Source organism: Petromyzon marinus, chromosome 43, assembly GCF_048934315.1.
Source record: "Petromyzon marinus isolate PM22_M1 ecotype Great Lakes invasive population chromosome 43, UKy_Petmar_22M1.pri1.0, whole genome shotgun sequence".
In the NCBI taxonomy this organism is placed as follows: domain Eukaryota; kingdom Metazoa; phylum Chordata; class Hyperoartia; order Petromyzontiformes; family Petromyzontidae; genus Petromyzon; species Petromyzon marinus.
Genome location: NC_133709.1, coordinates 6,774,218 through 6,793,818, shown reverse-complemented (window position 1 = coordinate 6,793,818; position 19,601 = coordinate 6,774,218). Strand labels below are relative to the sequence as shown.

The window sequence follows — 19,601 nt, the reverse complement described above, 5'->3', positions numbered from 1 at the left end:
ATTTTTTTTATTGATTCCCGAATCGCAACATGAATTTAAAACGGCTCATCGGTAGCTGCTTGTTGCAGGGGTTCGTTGCTCAAGCCCCGTGACCGGGACGCACTGTCTGCTTAACACAGTAGACGTTCAAAATCCCGAGACGTTAGGCCACGCGTGCTGGCGTCACGGTCAAAATTGTACCAAATTTGACAAAAAGAGATCCACAAATTACCCAGTTGGGCAAAACCCACAGAGTAACCCTGCTGGCAGACGAGATTCGTCTGCGAAACGCTGCACCTCTGTAACAGCTGTGTGCTTCGAGAACGGCGAGAATACCAAATGTACCAAATTACAGGAAGCGTAGCAATTCACCGCATCGCCGAAAAACCGTCACAAGGGCACCGCTCACCTTCTGCGTCTGCGCCTTGGAGGCAAGCGAGGTGACGAGGTAGATGGCGGCGTCTTTGTGCTTCCAGTGGGCGGCCGGGTCCTTGGCGTACTGCGACAGCATCGAGTGCACGTACACCGAGAAGATCTCGGTGACGGGCCCTTCGAAGAAGCGGCAAAGCCCCCGCACCAGGTCGCAGGCCGCGCGGCGCCGCGTGTCCACGTCTGGCGCCGAGACAAAGGCCCCCCCCCCCCCCCCCCTTGGGTTTCTCAATCCCTTCCAAAGCGAGATCGCGGCTCTTCGATGCAAGAGCGGTTGTTTGTCCTAGCCTGCTACAGCCAGTGGTGTAGGCGAGTGGTGGGACCAGCGCAACCACTAGTCGGTTTAACCCAGATTGCCCTGACAAATGAGGCAATGTTTTGTGTCTCAACGGGTCTATATTTCATCTCCTGGTTAAATAAAGGATACTAACTTACAGCTGGTATTTAAATACCTGCATCGTGCACCCATTATAAGCATAGTGTTAGTCATAATAGTCCAGCCCTTTATCAACGCACTGTTGGATGAAGGCATCTCCAATGCCGTTATTTGACCACACTGGTCATCACGGGTTGATGAAGGTTGACAGACAGTACACAGGTGTGGAAGCGCAGTGCAGTACAGCCAATGGATTTTACTGCAGTGCCCTCTGCTGCTCACAACATATTCCTGCAGCACCTTGAGCATAGGATGTGCTCGAGTGTAAAGATGAGCCGCTTCTGCAGAGCGGTTGCTCACCAGAGCCCTCGATGTCCCGCCGGATGTACTCCTCAGGGTTGTCCTCGAAAGCCTCTTCGTCTGCAGCTAAGCAACGACATAGCAAGAAGATTTTTGTGGAAGCATTTTTCTGTTAAAACATTCCTTTCATTTTGTTGGGGGGGGGGGGGAGGTGCGGGTTAGTCAGGAACGAGGCCTAATATTCCTCATGCTGCACTGTTTTAATTTAACAAAAAACAAAAACTGCTTTGTGTTTAGTTTGTTGTTCTTTCCCACAACTCCGATTAGCACGGTTGGCTACGTACGGTACGAAAGAAGTTCAACATACATACATATAAATGCGCTCCCGCTCATCGCTCGGTCTCGTACGTTAAAAAGCATCATCAAAGTTGCCCCCTAGTATTAATTGTGCTGCAGAAATTGGTAGCTTGTACAATACTAAGCAGAGCTACTCCATTCCCAGTAGTTGTGGATGTTATTGACCAACTGCAGTCTAATCAACCTTTAACATTGCTATGATTACCCAAGGGTCCAGCTACCTTGTTCTGAGTGCCAAAGGCCCTACTGGAGGCTCATCTGCCTATGATAGTTGTGCTCTACTCAGGGTCCCCTCAACCCTGTAGTCAACCACTTTGGATGAAACCACCTGCAATGAAGGAAGGAATCGATGGCAGGGGGTGGCGGCATCAATGGTACTGGCTGCGATGGCCTCTTGACTGCGATCATTTATCGCCACACAACGCGGTGGGGAGGTGGGGAACAGGGAGGTGGGATGGGGGCGTCTCACCTCTGAACTCCATGTTGGGCACGATGACCTTCTCACAGATGCTGGTGAGGGTGGCCTGATCCTCAAACAGGTGCTTGTAGTGCGGCCGCTCACACACCGACGCCAGGAACTGGATGGCATTGCTCACCAGCTGGAGGGTGCACGCAGACATGCTCGCTCCTTAGCATGCGGCAGCAGCAGCAGCAGCAGCTTTAGTAGTGTGTATGCATGTTGAACTGGGTATGTTGAACTTCTTTCGCACCATACGTAACCAACCGTGCTCATCAGAGGTGCAGGGGAAGAACAACCAACTCTAAACTCCCTGCACATAATGGCGATTTTTCGAGACCCCCCTAAATGTTTGGGGAAATAAATTTGAGCAAAATTGACATCTCACATCCGTGGCTCTAGACTATGTGTGCGCGGCGTGCTCGAACCAGGTCATATTTGACGCCGGGCCCCGTGGTGATGAGCAGGTTCCAGATGGCGGTGACAAACTGCGGCAAGTACGGCTGAAACTCCTCGTCGTACTTCTGCGCGTACAGTGCCACGTTGTCACAGATCTGCGACTTGAGCAGCTCCAGGAGACCGGCCTCCTCATCGTCCTGTCACACGTGGGCGAGCGCGAGCTTACCACTGGACCACCACTCCCCACGTACTTTACACATACTTGCACAAACGCCCGTGGATAAAGTGTAAGCAAAAGCGTCTGCAATCACATGTCCATACATCAGCAAAAAGACCCATGCCTACAATTTTGTGTGCCAGCCAACATAAACACAAGTGCCTCTGTGTAAGCAGACAAAACGATGAACAATAAATATGGCGTTATTTATTTTGTAATTAACATTCCCTACAAAAACGCTTTATGGTTACTTCGTGAAAGGTATTGTAGATTTTGCATAAACATTGGACAGCTCACAAACATTGGACCAAACAAACCTGACTGCTGACGAGACAAAAATTCTCAACCGGTGCAGAGTTTGCTTGTATGGAACCAATGCTGCTGATAAAGATGCACTCCCAGAAGGCCGTGCGACCAATGGTACGTGAACAAAATACTGAGACCTTATTTACTCTGTAAGAGAGGATAATCTGAAGCCTCGCTTTCAAAATAAGCAAGAGAGAAGTAGAATAAAGTTAATCAAGTAAAGTGTAAAATTAAGTACAGGATTTTGTCATGACAACAATTCACCATAAATAGCGCAATCTCACAAATAATCATTCATGGCAAGACAAGAGGGGAAAGGACGTCTCACGTCGGTTTGCAGAAGCTTGTTGTCAATTGTGAGAAGGCTGTGGAAGTTCGTCATCCACGTGGCCATGTTGTCTTCAAAGAACTCTGGAAAATCCTGTGGGTACAGATATATTTTTTGTTATAACATGCACGTGAAAAGGCATGTACGTGTACAGCCACTGGTGGCCGAGGACCTCCTCGTGCAAGGTCAATCATAAGGGTTAATTAACGCTGGTCAGAGCGGGTTCATGAAGGCAGGCAGCATAGACGCAGCTCCATATTATTACAGTAAAATGGATTTGGCTATGCTGCCTTCCTCGTAGCCCCGCAGCTTACAGCATCTGTTATGCATAGTGGTTGTCCATCTGAGAGCTATCCAGGCTCAACACTGCTTAGCGTCCATGATCTGACGAGATCAAATACCTTGTGCAGTCGCAGGCAAAGTGAAAAAGCAACGAATAACAAAGGGCCCCTAACGGCAGCTGAACTCACAATCAACGAAATTGCAATTTACAACAGTGGCCACTTTCACACTTGAAGCCACGGCCTCAGGAAGGGAGCGTGGGCAGGGAAGAGGGCACCTGGAAGTTGAGGCTGTAGAAGAGCTTGGCGATGAGGATGAGCGAGCTGAAGAGCACACGCAGTGCGTGCACATCAGCAGCGTGCGTCTTGCACAGCTCTATGGTGGCCTGCACGCAAAACACAAGTTACACAACAACAATAGGCACACATCTGTTTCGCCTTACATTCCACCGGAGCAAGAGATGCCACGGTGGCGAGATATTAACTATCTCGCTGGGTATACAGGAGGTTTGCGGGTTCAATCCCGACCGTGACGCTTGTATATTTGGAATTGCATGTTCTCTCCGTGATCGCATGGATTTTTCTCTGCGTCCTCCGGTTTTTCCCTCCATATTTAGAAACATGCGTTTAGAGTTTTTTGGCTGCTATAAATTTCCACGCAAGCCACTTCATTGAGCTATCATTTGTGGCCAGGTCGCTTCTGCAAAAAATCCATATAGCTCAATTGGCCTTACCTGGTAAAATAAAAAACGTTTTTAGTTTGTTAATATTTACAAGCACCCATTAACCCTTTTCCCATTCCGATGGCGTACGTCTATATCATCAGTTATTCTTCCGATTCCGTTCCGATGACGCACTCGTACGTAAAATAACCTTAACAGTACCGAGGCTCCCACAAGACCATGTGGGAAGGCATGGCACACTTTGTGGCCAGCTGTCGGAGTGCGATTGTGGTGCTACAATTCTCTGCAGTGAGCAATATCTTTAAAAACAACAGTGCTCTATAATCTTAGTTCTTTCGGTAAAGTCACGTTGAAGAGAAACAACAAAATAATAAAATATATATAAAACAATAAAAATTCTCACGACGTTTCGACCATAACACAAACGGTCGTCTTCAGGTGTGTCGGTTTGCAAAAATTTATTTATTTCTAAAACGGCGTATTTATTTATTTATATAAAAAAACGTTAGCACCACACGCAGCGATTTGGCAGTTTATTTAGACGGACTAGTCCATCTATGTTCTGAAAAGAGGAGGGGGGAGACGATTTTTTATAAATAAATAAATACTCCGTTTACAAAATAAATAACTTTATGCAAACCGACACACCTGAAGACGACTGTTTGTGTTATGGTCGAAACGTCGTGAGAATTTTTTATTTTTTTATTGTTTTATATATATTTTATTATTTTGTTGTTTCCCTTCAACGTGACTTTACCGAAAGAACTAAGAATATGAATTACTGCAGTCACGAAAGCTTTAAATCAAAACAGTGCTCTACCTCTCTAAATAAAAATGCACGCGAAACCGCTTGTGCGTTCTGAGATTCAGTGGTGAATGGGACCCCCCCTGCAACTTGTAAACGTCTCGGAATTGGAAAGTGTTAGAAGTGGCACGATACTTAAAGGGGTGATGAGACTATCTTTTGCCTCCCCCTAGTGCTGATATTGAAACACTGCACAAGATACGCAAGATCTGAGTGAGCCTAGGGAAGGGCCAAGGAAAGGTTCAGATACCACTTTGCCTCTTCCGTTACCCAAACAGGATATCCAACCCTGACGGCCAGCATCAAAGCAGTGGTTGAACTATTGCACCATTATTTCAGATTATGTGTGGAGGAAGACAAAGATAGCAAAGTATTGCTTTTAACAGGTCATTCTGGCTAAGTGCTGTTAGCGAGCACCTATTAAGGCCAACGTCATACTGATGTTGCCCGTCGTTGGTAACCAAAATGAGGTCACTGCGATCACTGAGGGGGTGCGCGCTAACTACGACCCCACCAGTTTCCCTGACTGCGTGTGTAGTTCCAAGGTTTCACTTCAGCTCGAACTCTGGAGTAATTTCACCAGATTACTCATTGACAACGCGGAGCTCACCATGAACCAATTGGGTGCGTGCGAGTGAACGACCAGAGAACACACGAGGGGTAATGCACGCGGTGATCGCGTCTGCAAGAATACAACAGGTGGGGGGGGGCGTCAATGGTGGAAACCGCAGCAGCGCGGTGAGAATCGCGGCGGTGAAAAAGGTCCCCACCTTGAACAGCTCCGTGAGCGGCGCCGCAAAGGTGTCGAGCACGAGCTTGATCTCGGACCACAGCTCGTTGGACTTGAATTCATGTCGATACCTAAAGTCCAGCAGCATCAGCACCACCATCACATCAACCTTTCCGACTATCTATTTTATTTCACCAAGTAAGGCCCACCGAGCTATTCAGCTCTTTTCCAAGAAGCGACCTGGCCACAAATGATAGCTCAACGATGTGGCATATTATCACGTGGAAATTTTTCGCAGCCAAATACTCTTAAAAACGTGATGTCGATTCTAAATGTGGAGGGAAAAACCGGAGGTCCCGGAGAAAAATCCACACGACCATAGGGAGAACATGCAAACTCCAAATATACAGGCGTCAGGGTCTGCATTGAGCCCACGACCTTTTTTAAATCAGGCGAGGTAGTTAACATCTCGCCACCATGGTGCCCAAAGTCAGAAATGGGAGACACGCGAATTAGTCACTGGACAATTTATACTGTGACTGTTTTTATAATGAGCCACAATGTATAAGGACTGCAATTTATGCAGATTGATGAAATGCAACGGTTTATTTTTTCACAATGCCTACAGGTACACAACCCTTCATCAATCCGTTACTTGATGAGGGCCACCACATATCACCTAGGTCTAAGGGATTATTTGACTATATTTCACGACAGTGGTCAGTGCGGGTTGGTGGAGGTGGGGAGCATAGACGTCGAAGTACAGTACAATAGAACAATTTAAATTGCGTCACTGCCCACCACGTAGACACTTAACATCAAATTTTTAGTTCGAACATTGTAATCAATCGAAGAAATACCGTAAATTGTGGATAATTTTTTACAGATATTTTAATTAACCAAATTGGGGGTGCGTTTGATAATCCTTAAGGTGTGTGTGCATGCAAGCACAAATCTACGTCACTTTATTCACATCAGCCACAGGTTATGATGTGTGTCTTACTTCTGGAGCGCTCTTAATCCGGAAAATACGGTACTTAATTTTTAAATGGAGCCGTTATTTATCATGTGGGGGGTGGGTACCTCTTGAAGAGAGAATGTGCGGTGCGCAGGACCCCGTTGATGACGTGAAAATCGCCGCTGTGGAAGCGCGCCACCATCTCCGATAGCAGCTCGGGCCACTTTTGCGGGAAGTCCTCACGTCCGATGATACTGATGGCATCGCTCAGCTGCCAACAAACGACAAAGATTCCCTTAACTTACTGATGGGGCAAGTGCTGTTAGCCAGCACCTGTTGAAGACTGGCACGGCACACAAGTGGGTAGGTAGTTAGCACCATGCCCAGCCACCTTTGTTTCCTCAGCAGCGATATTTACACACCGCACCAGGTAATCATTTGCGGCTGCGGCGACCTAGGGGAAGGCCAGAAACCAGTTCAGATAATCGTCACAGGTGTTGGCCGTGACCGGGAATCGAACTCAGGCCACCGGGTGCATAGCGCAGTGTGCAAACTGTTGTATTACCGCTCTTTGCCAATATAAACACACACACGTGGACCAATTGCACACCTTGCCATTAAAATGTGTTATCATGTAATAATAATTGAACGGCGCTTTCTGAATCCACTGATGGATGCAGGCTTCCCCAGGCCGTGTCAGTCAAAGGAGTGTTTTTGTTTAGCATACTTCACCATGCTGGTCAGTGTGGGTTGGTAAAGAGGGAGCCACATGACTGATTCAGATGTCAACCTCAACTGATGTTAGCTTAGTCATGACTAGGAATGAAACGCAGGTCGCTGGGTAGACAGCACAAGAAACTAACCACTTTGCTATTGCTCCACCAAATAAAATATTTAGTAAAAGCGTGAACTATGACCATCATTGGTATGTAAAAAAAATTACAATCAAGATAGGAATGCAAAATACAATCGAAGTTCCATATTTTCAATGTAGATTTTTCCCCCCCCCAAAAATTGCTGTAAACACACAAATCACAGGTGATAGGAGCACACACACGTGGCTAAAACACACACAGGGCCACCCCCATGTGAATACAAATCCACACACAGAGGCTGGGCTTTCATGAGTACATGTGGGTGCATGTGGGTGCAAAGTGGACAGGAATGGCCACGTTAGGGGTGGTCAATATATTAAAACGCGGCTTACACGGAAAGCCATCCATCACTCAACTTGCTGTACTGGACACACCTGGCGCAAGGGTTCAGGAAAACCTGGGCTGGATCATTAATTCTCAACATGCGGACTAAAAACGGAAACACACATGCATATGTGCGCGCACCGCAACTCCCAATACTCACATGTACGCAAATACACTCGTGCATTTTCAGTACTAATAAAAGCCACGTTTTAAGCAGTGTGACATCCTGGTGGTAGAGTACGATATTCATAGATAACTTGTAAAACAATCTGCTTATATTGTGTTTTCCTGAATTTGAACAAGTTTATGATTACACTTGTTTACCCATGGAAGCCTCGCTAAAACTCGTCCGTAAAGGGGTGGTTATTGCTATATATATTCCCCATTGAGTAGTTTGCAGGTAGTTATTTTATTTGGCAAAATTTGGACCATGATGCTGGCAGACAATGGCCTACTCCTGTGAATGACTTCAATGGATCTTCATTACGTCACACTGCAAAGAAGGCACTTTTCCAATATATCCGACGGTAATAACCAGGGACGCCGCTGAAGTCACACTACTGCAACAAGTGGTAATCGCTTCACCGCACAAGATTCGCAGATGTGGTTGAAAATTGTAGTTAATTTGAATCAATTCTAGATTTGAAGCTTTCGTGACTGCAAGGATCCATACTCTTTGGTTCTATTCGGTAAAGTCACGTAGGTAAAAAATAAAACAAAAAAATCACGACGTTTCGGCCACAACACAAGTGGCCTTCATCAGGTGATGAAGGCCACTTGCGCGGTGGTGTCACGCCTTTTTGTTGTTTTATTTTTTACCTACGTGACTTTACCGAATAGAACCAAAGAGTAATTTGAATCAAGTGGATATTAACGATTTTCCCTCCTGGCAATTCTATGAATGATCACAATTTGTAATTCTGGTTTAATAAAAAAAAAAATTCAACATGGTGGTGAACGGTAGTGCCTCGAGTGGCTCCAGGGGTGACGTTAACCCATTACATACAACATATCATATTATATTAAAAAAAGGTTTGATCGCTGGCTGGCATGCGGGCAGGCAAGTGCGCGATGATGACGTCACGCCTCCACCCCAGCCGTGTATTCCGCATAAATGTACGACCCCTGCTAGTGAAAACTGAAAAAAATCCATTCTTTGCACATAGATCTAGCAGTCTAATGCATCACTAGACTGTTAGGAAGCAAGCAATGTTGAGGGTTTTAATTTGGCATGCGCGTACTGCACTGAAATACTATCTAATTAACCAATCTGGCTTAATACACCAATTTAAGTTAGTCATTTTAAACTATTATGAAAATGTCAGTAAGACTCCTGATAAAATCAAATTGCTAATCAAATTCCAAAACACCGGCCTGTCACACGGGCACACATATAGAGGTAACCAATTCCTAAGGGTCTGTAAGTATAACATTCCTGAGCATAATTAAATCAAAACACTAACTTCATTAACCCAGCACAACTTTTCCATTAACAGAATAACACGTTGTGAGTTTGAAGTGCGTGCCAACACCTATTCCTTATTCCTTTACAAGAAGGTAAGAAGGACAGGGAGGGGAAAAGAGGAAAAAAAATCCCCCTAAAATAAAAAAAAACTGACCAATCTCTGTAATACAACACGACAGTCCTGCAGGCCTTTTCTCAGAAGCACTACTAGTTTCCTCCCCGTCAAACGACGCCTTCCACAAGGCCTGACGGCACTTGCACACCCATCAGTGGTGTCAATCTGGACAGCTCGGTCATTTTTTTGAGAGCCTACCCAACCATTCACCATTCACCCTGCCGATGAGTGCAAAACGATAATTTTTAAGTCGAGCTCGGCGTCCGTTTATAGCCTTCGTCCCCCGATGGCCATTTTTTACGTCACAGGATGCATATTTTCGACAATACAAATGCACGTTTTATGCAGCGCACGCGCAAAAAAAAACCCTGCCACATTTTGATGACAGTAGGAATTCCAATCAAGCTGCCCGATGGTTGTATTTCTGTTGGCACGAGGCGCTGCTAAATGTGGACACAATAGAAAAATTCTACCGCGACTGACACGCCGCCCGCTCTCGGCTAAAGTAAACTCGAGCGTGTTCAAAAATACCGCCAGTCCGCTGAACTGTAGAGCACTGCAAAATCAGCGGCTTGCCGCAGCAGAGTGCGGCTTGTTCCACAAGCGCTCGCCTGTTTCGGCACCTCTCCTCCTCCGCCCCCCGCTACTCCTCACGCGACACTCCGATTTCATGGCCTGGCGTTTTTTTTTAATAAAACAAATCACCGCCGTAATTCAGCCGTGCGTTAGCCGGTGTCGGGGCCGCCACGCAACCGGTGTAGGTTTTCGCGTGCGCGTGCGGGCCTGCTTTCCAAATCCCACGACGGTCCATATCATTCAAGGTTACTTAAATCCCAGCCGCCACGCTCCTTAGGGAAGGGAGGGGGTGGGGGCGGGAAACGCCTTCACTTCTCTTTCCTTAAAACTTCCCCGGCCCCAACCCACGCCCCAAAAAATGAGCTGCAGTTTGATCGTAGTAGTCTTCTTAAAAATAATAATTTTAAATTATAACACGCACCGTAATCACTCGCTCTCAAGCAGAGAAAAACTCAGAGGCGAAACGAACCACAGAAGTAGGAAGGCAGCCACGCAACAGCCAGCGGCAACAATTGCCCAAGCTCTGCGGTCCTCTATATTTAGAGATCATCGGCCAATTAATGCGTGTTCACCTGACGGGAAAAACCCGAGCACCCGGGGAAACAACTTGCGTGCGAGGGGGAAATACTCTACCCCGTACAGATGGAACAGGTAGAGTCCACGTGATTGCTCGACTGCATTCTCCTGGCGAGCCAGGGTATAGCATCTCGACGCCCACGGGAAGGTAGAGTTTTGCAACATTTGTGCAATCAACCAACCCTCGCTTGCAGTGCTGGATTACCAGGCACGCGCCACCACCATGCGTGCACTTACATTTAACGGCACACTTCTTGCAGGTGGTCCAACTACGACAAAAGTAGGAATATCACACGCATGTACCTGTGCAGTTTTTGTTTGTCAATCAAATGGTTTGGAGAGGGCTTCACCACGCCACGTGGGTTGTTGGGGTTATTTTATTATATTTCAGCAGGCTGGTCAGTGAAGGGTGGCAAAGGTGGGGGAGCATCGATGTGGGAGCACACAAGTAGAGTGTGATAGAATTTGCTACACTACCATCTGCTCGCCGCCAGCCGAAAGCTGCACCTCTGATTAGCACGGTTGGCTACATACGGTGCGAAAGAAGTTCAGCATACATACACTATAGCCAATAACAACCTGCTGTGCATGGTGTTGGCCCATCCAAGCACTCTCCAGGCTCGACCCTTTTCAGGTGCCGAAAACAGACTAGGTCGGGCGCATTTTCAGTGATGTGGTCATAGAAGCAGGCAATGCAACACCTTTACGATAAAGCCTGCACACTCGAGGTGGTTTGTTCCTGCGGCCACAATAACTCTGTTGGCCATTGTCAGTGCGCTCACTATCCAATGCTAAATGGTTATTAATGCTATCTATGTTTTATAAAGTCCTTTTTTTGTAGGCATTCCTTCATTATATTTTTTTTAATCTTGCAACTAAGGTTGAAAGCGTGAATACATTTGCGGGTGATCACTAGAAATCACTTTAAGATTATGAAATATACACAATACATGAGCATAAGGTTGTGTTGCTAATAGGGATTTACCCTATTCAAAAAAAATCAGTGACATTGATCAAAGTGTTGCCCAAAACCAATGCTAAAGAGATAAGCTTTCTCGAGTCGATGTCATGTGCCACATGTGTGATATCATCTCATTGTGTGGCTCATTATAGCCTATTCAACAACTCCGAGGGCAAAGGTATGTTTGCAAAGCAATACCTAACCCGTGCCTATGTACGACTTTCATTTATTGTTTTAATCTCAATCGGCCCCTTTATCTTCCTTCTTCTTTACCGTACCCTCAAAAAGTGCCGAGGGTATGGCGAAGAAGACTCGAGGGCACACCATGGATGCAGCTCTCACCTGCTTCTGCATCTGCTCGGGGCTGCTGAGCATGAGATTGACGATGTTGGCTTTGATGGCCGTGCGGTCGCTCTCGCTGATGCGGTTGGGCTCATCCTCCACCTGGGTTCGAAGAAAGCACACGTGTGCGCACAGCTTCAGCAGCATCGTTCACACCCGGGTATTGGCATTTGTTCCATTCGCCTGTCGCCATCAAACATTGTGATCTTCGCTACCATCGCCGCCGCTGCCACCAAAACAATCAATCACAATAAGAGTAATTCTACACGCGACAAGGTGATTTCTGACAACTAATGGGCACAATTGCACCCATTGGAATGGCTCTCCCATCACCGAGTAAATTGTACTCAGCCTTTGTGTTAAGACTGCCAACTTAAGTCAAAAATGCGGCCATATTTATTTTCAGTTCATCTAAAATAAGCCTGTGTGCATTTTACATGCGGTACGGTTATGTCATTTGGCACACAGGGCATGATGGGAAGATGACAGGAGGACCAATCTCTATTTTGCTGCATTACTCCCATTTTACTTCCAGCCTTCATATATTTTCTGTCTGGTGAGTTTTGAACCACGGAGTGTGCTATAATTGGTCTACTATTATCAACAAAATGACCTTCTTCACCATCTCTAGCAGCTCCATAATCATTTTATACAAAAGGGCTGCACATGTGCATGCGTCAAGGCGAAGTTTAAACTGAGGCCCGACAGTTAGTCTCTCCAATAATAAGATCACAGCATTTGACATGGTCTGTCCACGGTGCTGCGCGTACAATCCTCCAGTTGCGCTTGACGTAGTTCTTGAAGGTGACGGCGGCGCACACTCGGATCACGCCGTCTTGCGACTTCTCGAGCAACGTTAAAAGCAGCAGCGGATAGTTCTGGTTCCCCTCGACACTCTCCAGAAACTTCTCCGCTACAGCACAAGGAAGAAAAAAAAAATCATCGTCATAATTAATGATCATTGTCCTAATCGAGGCCCGGTGGCTCAGAGGTCAGTGCGGTGAGTTGGCACCAACAAGACCCCCCCCCCCCCCCCCTAGAATCACGTCAAGGCAACTGCCTGTAATTAAACCGAGTTTTTCACGTGCAGTGAGTTGATAGCCTCAGCCTGTTCACCAATGACAAACAAAACACGTTAAATCTGGTTCTAAATTCCAGCAGATAATTAAATATCGGTTTCACTGTGATGCGAGAAACATTACTCTTACGTGGCAGTGTGTACCAAAGTGCTGCCCTCTAACATGTGCACCAGAGGTCACTTGAAGGCATCTCAGTGGTAGTTCTGTGATATCCATTTCTGCAAGCTATTCTATCAAATGAAGGGTTGCACTGCTCTGCAAGAGTTCCGATTGCTTTGGTCGTCTCATGCCATGATAATTAAAGTTAAAAAACAAATAACGGAATACAATAGAGGAAAATGTAAACAAATAGTTTTTTTTAAACAATAAATATCACTTCATCTTCTAACATATGGCAAGTAAAATTTTAATCTAAAGCTTTCGTAACTGCACGGATTCATATTCTTGGTTCTTTCGGTAAAGTCACGTAGAGGGGAAACAATAAAATAATAAAAATATAAAACAATAAAATTCTCACGACGTTTCGACTGCAACACAAGCAATCATCATCAGGTGTGCCACAGCAAGAAAATTTGAAAAAAGTGGCGTGTTTTTTTTACCGAAAGAACCAAGAATATATATGGCAAGTAGGTGTAAATTATACGTCCAGGTTTAAGTTTTTGAGTAATGTGATAGCTTCGGGAGTTGCACGACTAATATTGTATATAGCCCCCGCTATAGACCAGGCGCAGCATGCACTTGTTCGTGGCATGGTCCACCGTTTGGTTCGGGTGGCCGCAGAGAGTGTGTGCCATCTTTCATTTTTACTTGTGTAAGGTGTGCGCGCAGTGACCGTTCGGAAAAATAAATAAATAAATTCCTTACAAATGCTCTGCTGAATATTTTGTACAGCGCTGCCAATGTCCACATAAGCATCGCTTCTATTCATGTCAACACCGTCAGCAACCCTGACTGCCATCTGTCGTAATACCAGAATTAGGGCAGCGCACATCCATTCCCCCCCCCAATAGCATTTCAACCGCGCATGGCACCACACACAATACCATCCCTGGAGCACACTACTTCAAAACCGTGAACATGAAAATAACTTCCCGAATTCAAGCGTAGAGGCAGGACGCTCAGCACTGAACCAACACAATTGAGATCCAAGTTTAAACCCCGGGCGATATAGGTCACAATGTGCAACAACTGCACTGGTCATAACCCGACCCAACAGAATAATATTGTAACATTAATTTAATCCTGCACTTAACAGTTTATCCCAGTTCAGAGGAACCAAGTGGGAGAGAATTTTGGCAAAGGCGGGACTATATACCTTTCAAAAATATTTTACTGCCCCCTTATAAACACACCTGCGTGTTGCCAGTGTAGCGTACCCGATCACCCCGTGGCACTTTCGTTAGGAAAGAAGTTATGTTTACAGGTGCGGTAACTTGAGTGCACGAATGTCAACTAAAAGCAAAACAGTTCAGTAATAAAATCAAAAACGTCTGGCTTAAATGCTCGTCCGTGCTGCTAGGTGCCGTGGATCAGACGTAAATGTGCGGGGGCCGTGTGTAGCCATTCATAAAAAAAAACTCTGCTTTTTAAAATATATAAGTATTATTTTACCACTCGACTTTTTGATTAATTTGTTTTCTTACACGCATACATTACGGCGATGTCAAGGGTGAGTAATGCGTTGTATACAATGGCTGTTATTGTGCACTTTATTTAGGTTAGGGGGCGTAGGAAGTGCCGTGGGTACTGCCGCCCTGCCCGCGCGATCGTCTACGGCTGGCGCCGCCTCGGACCAATGTCTCTAACCCGCGGGGAAGAAGAGACGGGGCCAGGGGAAGGAGCCAAGAAAAAAAATTTGGGGGATGGTTTCCAACAGATTTATTTTAAAAAATTTAAACCATTAAAGCAGATTTCAGCAAAGAATAACACATTATTTCTTAACTATATTACCATACGTGCTTTTGTAACGTTCCTTACACACTTCTCAAAGTACAACAAAAATACCAAGAGCGCAATGCATTAATAGCATTCAGTGCTATTACGATTATTCATAATTATGAATGTTCCAATATTGCTCTTCTTAGAGTAAAGAGTACTTGTTGCTATCAATAAACTGGCCACTGCTATGAGAAATGTCAAATTTCCACCAATGGCTCAAGAGTCGCCATTGCAGATTACCGTGGGGATGAGACATTGCTAGACACGCCGCTCACCCACTCCTCCCCTCCAAAATCTCTTCATCACCACCAACCCAGAGTTAATTAGCCGCTCAAGCCCTGAGAGCCCGACTGCGTGTACACACACGAGTTGGCGTCAGTCTCATTCGGTCGCCTTTTCCTCTCGAGAGCTCCCTCGCCAGTCTGCCCTGTCGCGACGTCATATGCAAAAACAATCATTTATTTCTCAAGACATCTTTGCTTATGAAGCAATGAGTTCAGGTCAAATCGTAATTATTTTGACAGCCCTTGCGGCTAAACGGAAGTTCCATCATCTTGACGCCGGCAGACGGACGGGTCCTCGTTAGAGACTCCCACAGGAGCAAACCCATCGACAGCTGTGAAAAATGAGCACACTTAGCGTCACGGCCAAACTCAACTCGGAGAGACAACGCGATGTCATGATTGTAACCTTGTCAGCGGTAAGTGGCTCGGGATGGATGCCCTTGGGGCATGCCCAATGACAGATTAAAGCTCGTTAAAAAAAAGTCGGCCTCCCATGAGCAAAATTAAATGCCCTGGGCATTGTTTTTACATTGGCTAGGATGAAAAAGAAATATCATTAACATGACACATGAATGAGATAAACCTATCCAAATATTTTTATCCATTGTAAGAGCAATGAATTAAAAAGATGAGTGGACTGGTGATGATTTTAAACCACATTAAATAATTCTCACGGCATTAATGCAGTATCCGATTTTTTTTAGAGGTATCATTCAAACGGCAGAATGTGTTAACATTGCCGTCAGTAACCAACCATGAAGAAACAACCAAGGACAATCATTACTCAAATGGGTCACCCGAACGTTTGCACAAAAATATTGTCCTACCGTGTTTTGTAAACGTATTTTAATGCTTGTATACAGTATACGGAGTCATAAAAAAATTGTTAATTTGTACAAAAATCAATCCTTGTTAAATTTTGCTCCCTTTCCTGTTCCCTGAATAGTGGTTCTCCGTTGAACAATATACATGTCTCAAATGGATACTCGAGTGGTAAAAAGTACTTACATTGAGCACTTCAAACTGCATGGTGCAATTTTTATTCAACTTAGTCTCTCCTCAATTAGTACCACCATTATCATTCAGGATTTAGTGAGTGCTAAGTTCGTGAAAGAGCACATCAATGTCCATCACAACTAATATAAGCATTAACTCCTGATGGGAATAAATAGTGATATTATGAAATGAACATGTCAATGGCAAACACTCATGGAATGGCTAGATGTGGCTCGGAACCAGTCAGGCTGGCAGATTCATAACGTAGTGCACTATAACCACTGTGCTAACGCTTCGTACCAAGAAAATCTTACAAATATTATAAGTAACCCACACTAATTAAGGAAACTAATTCAAATATATGATTAAAAAGGCAGTGGCACACATTGCAGAACCTTGCCCCAGCCATTTTTTTTGTTCCCCGGGATATGCGAAGCCCAAACTTTCCACGGAGAGTACCGACTCATCCATCATAACCCATCACTCCTGCATCTCACCCCACTGCTCCACTGGGGCAGCCCCTTGGGACACCGCTTCCAGCCCAAGTTCAGAGGTCGTTTAAATCACATGGCTCCCCAGGGCCAAAGAGTTCATGCCACCCTGCTCCCAAAAATACTTTCATAAAAATAACTAGACCAACTTTTTCCCCCTCCTCTCCACATTTTGTTTTTTTGTTAAGAACCCCCTAAATCAGGACCAGATGATGAAGAGCATCGACTTTCCCATTCATGCTCTGCAAATGACAAATTTAGCTATCTTAATTGCTATGCCCTCTGTACAGGGCGCCGAACTTTGGTCAAATACCACATGTACCGGGCTCCACGGCATATTGTATTTTGCACTGAAGCCAACAGGGGGATGCAGCAGACATTGATTGCAAACGCAACACAATTTTACAAACGATAGCCCCTGTCTGCAGGCAGTCTCACATTACCCTTTTAAAATAAATCACCTCCCTGGGTCCAAAGCAAGGCCATCGCTGGTTGTGGGGCAACATCACTGTGGGCGAGTCAAAATTGCACATTAGTTTTCTGCTTTCACTTGCAGGCCATCTGGAACTTCCTCCTCTTCTTCATCCGAAAAAAGCTGTTCTACTCCAGGGATATTTTTGTTTGTCCTACAGAGATTTGCTAAATAAACGATTTCACAAATATTAAGCTTGTATCTCGATCATATTTTATGGTACCAACTCTCCACCTAAGGGCTACACCATTTTTTTATTGCCAATCAGCCCAATTTATCCTGCTTTCACTGCTTGCTATGTACTCTTTGGTTTTTCGGTAAAGTCACGTAAATAAAAAATAAAATAAATGAAAACTAAATTAAATCACGACGTTTCGGAGGCAACACAAGCTTCCTTCATCAGGTGTAAAAAAAGGCACAGCAAAATAACTCCTACAGTTATTTTTATTTTATTTTTTTACCTACGTGACTTTACCGAAAAAGCCAAAGAGTATGAATCCTTTCAGTCACGAAAGCTTCAAATCTAGAATTAATGCTTGCTATGTCTTTAATGATTTTTTGTTGTGTTCCTGAAATGTTCTAATTTTATTCCGAATCGTCTTAAAATTCTGTGTTTTCAATTAGTGTTTTAACATCTCCACCCTTTTGTATTTCAACACTTCATCAACGTGTTTTTTTCTAGTTTCAGTTCAGTTGTTCTGATCGAGTTTTAAACTCCCCTCGCCCCTGACTTTCAATAACTGTCCTAATGCTCCGTTAGCTTTGATATTAAAGTAGTGACATTTTATTTCAAACATCTGAAGTTATTGCTTACTCCAAAATTGGCCGCTTCCTGACCTAGATTGCTTGTTAACTATCTAATTTGTCTATTATGTTGAGGGACAACTTGCATTACATCAGCATATTCGACATCTTTGTCAATCTGGGATTCATCTGTAGGAATCAAGTTTATTTTGTTTTTAATTTCACCATTATCCATTTGTTAGATTCCTTATTTTGAAGGTGCTCATTATTTTCAGGCCATCACTGGCTGTGAACTTGAAAATAGACACTCGCATTTCTCATGACTCAATTTAAAATAAAACTTACCAATCACCCTCTACCCTTTGAAACTTTTACCTATTTTTGCAATAACAATGTTTTAATGTATTTTTTTGGTGTATTTTAACCACATTGTCAAAGATTGTTAAGTGGAAATGACATTCTACGATTTTTTATGCTGAGCAAACTAAGAATCAATTTACGTGTCTATCAAAAGTTGTCCCATATTAACCGTTTGGGCACATTGTCAAAATTACTCTGAAGGGGAATCCGACTGCAGAACAAACATTCATCAATCGGCAACATATGCACAAGGGTTATACACTTCCATTTTAGAAAAATCAGTTAACTTCAACCGTGTCACTAGAACACCAGGGTTTACACCTACATGTACTGTCGATTTTGTAATTACAGTACCATTGAATGATGGGACAGTGGATTCTGATAACAAACCAAAGACTTATTTAAGACGGAAGTGCAACAATGCCCAGTGAATCATTTTAATTAGCCAACTCGAACAGCAGATGTGTGAACCAGCACTTTCTTCAGCCATCCAAAATAATTATTTTTAATGATGTTGCTGGTCGGTTAGACTCGACGGAATCGTGTCCTCAGGGGCTGATACAGCTCAATGAGTACAACACTGACACTGACCTCACGGCCGCGCTCCCGTCACGCTATTGATCCTCGGTAAATCCGCCGTCCCCTCCCATCCCAAATAACCCCCAATACCGTGTAAATAAAGGGAGCGGAGATGCAAGCAGGGTCATTCATCACCGTAGCGCCGCGCTGTGATTAATGGTGGTGTGCCAGTGAGCACACACGGGCACGGCCGTGATGAGCCGGCTGATCACAGGGCATTTATCATTTCTACAAGACCTTCGACCTCGAGAGATAGGGGAGAGGACGAGGCACTGCTGCTTCCACAGCGGTGTCTTGCCAGGCGCTCCTCAGCGAGCTGTGTCCTTGAAGGCTCACGTGGCTGGCCATGAGCACAGCCTGCATTTATTACGGAGAAAGGGACTGCTGCTGTCCACGGTCACAGCCATAGGTTTTACTTTCACACATCTCGCCCATTGCAGGTACCTCAGCAGTGTGAAATGCAAAGATATCCCGTATATATGTACAAATTGACAATGCAGCCCAACACTGTGCATAGCATTGCAGCAAACCCCTTTGTTGTAGTGTCCTATGCACCCAAGTCCATATTATTCTTCGTGCAAACCTCACTGACCAGTGGGTCAAGTGTGATAAAGTATCCAACACTGCATGGAGAAGCCCGCATCCAGCAGTGAATTGACAAGAATGGCTGCGTATGTAGAATTATGAACATATGGTTGGGATAAATCTGGTACGTTTACAGAGTAACTAGTTTTTTTTCAACTGAAACTTCTGCCCTTGCCTTTGAATTGGGTGTCTTGGAGAATAATTGGTCAGTGGTGGTGCTGGCCCCATTGAGGG

General features: G+C 44.9%; 1 protein-coding gene across 3 annotated transcripts in view; it reads right to left on the bottom strand.

Annotated features, from left to right (window-relative positions):
- Positions 1–19,601, bottom strand: part of CSE1L (chromosome segregation 1 like) — a 38,788-nt gene that overhangs the window by 15,863 nt on the left and 3,324 nt on the right. For all 3 annotated transcript variants that reach the window (XM_032970490.2, XM_032970488.2, XM_032970489.2), the window contains exons 3-12: positions 12,610–12,752; positions 11,840–11,941; positions 6,731–6,876; positions 5,688–5,778; positions 3,708–3,815; positions 3,149–3,241; positions 2,327–2,494; positions 1,911–2,040; positions 1,145–1,210; positions 389–591 (exon numbers count right to left, since the gene is read on the bottom strand). In XM_032970490.2, the coding sequence (XP_032826381.1) occupies positions 389–591; positions 1,145–1,210; positions 1,911–2,040; positions 2,327–2,494; positions 3,149–3,241; positions 3,708–3,815; positions 5,688–5,778; positions 6,731–6,876; positions 11,840–11,941; positions 12,610–12,752 (1,250 nt within the window). The remainder of the gene's footprint in view (positions 1–388; positions 592–1,144; positions 1,211–1,910; positions 2,041–2,326; positions 2,495–3,148; positions 3,242–3,707; positions 3,816–5,687; positions 5,779–6,730; positions 6,877–11,839; positions 11,942–12,609; positions 12,753–19,601) is intronic.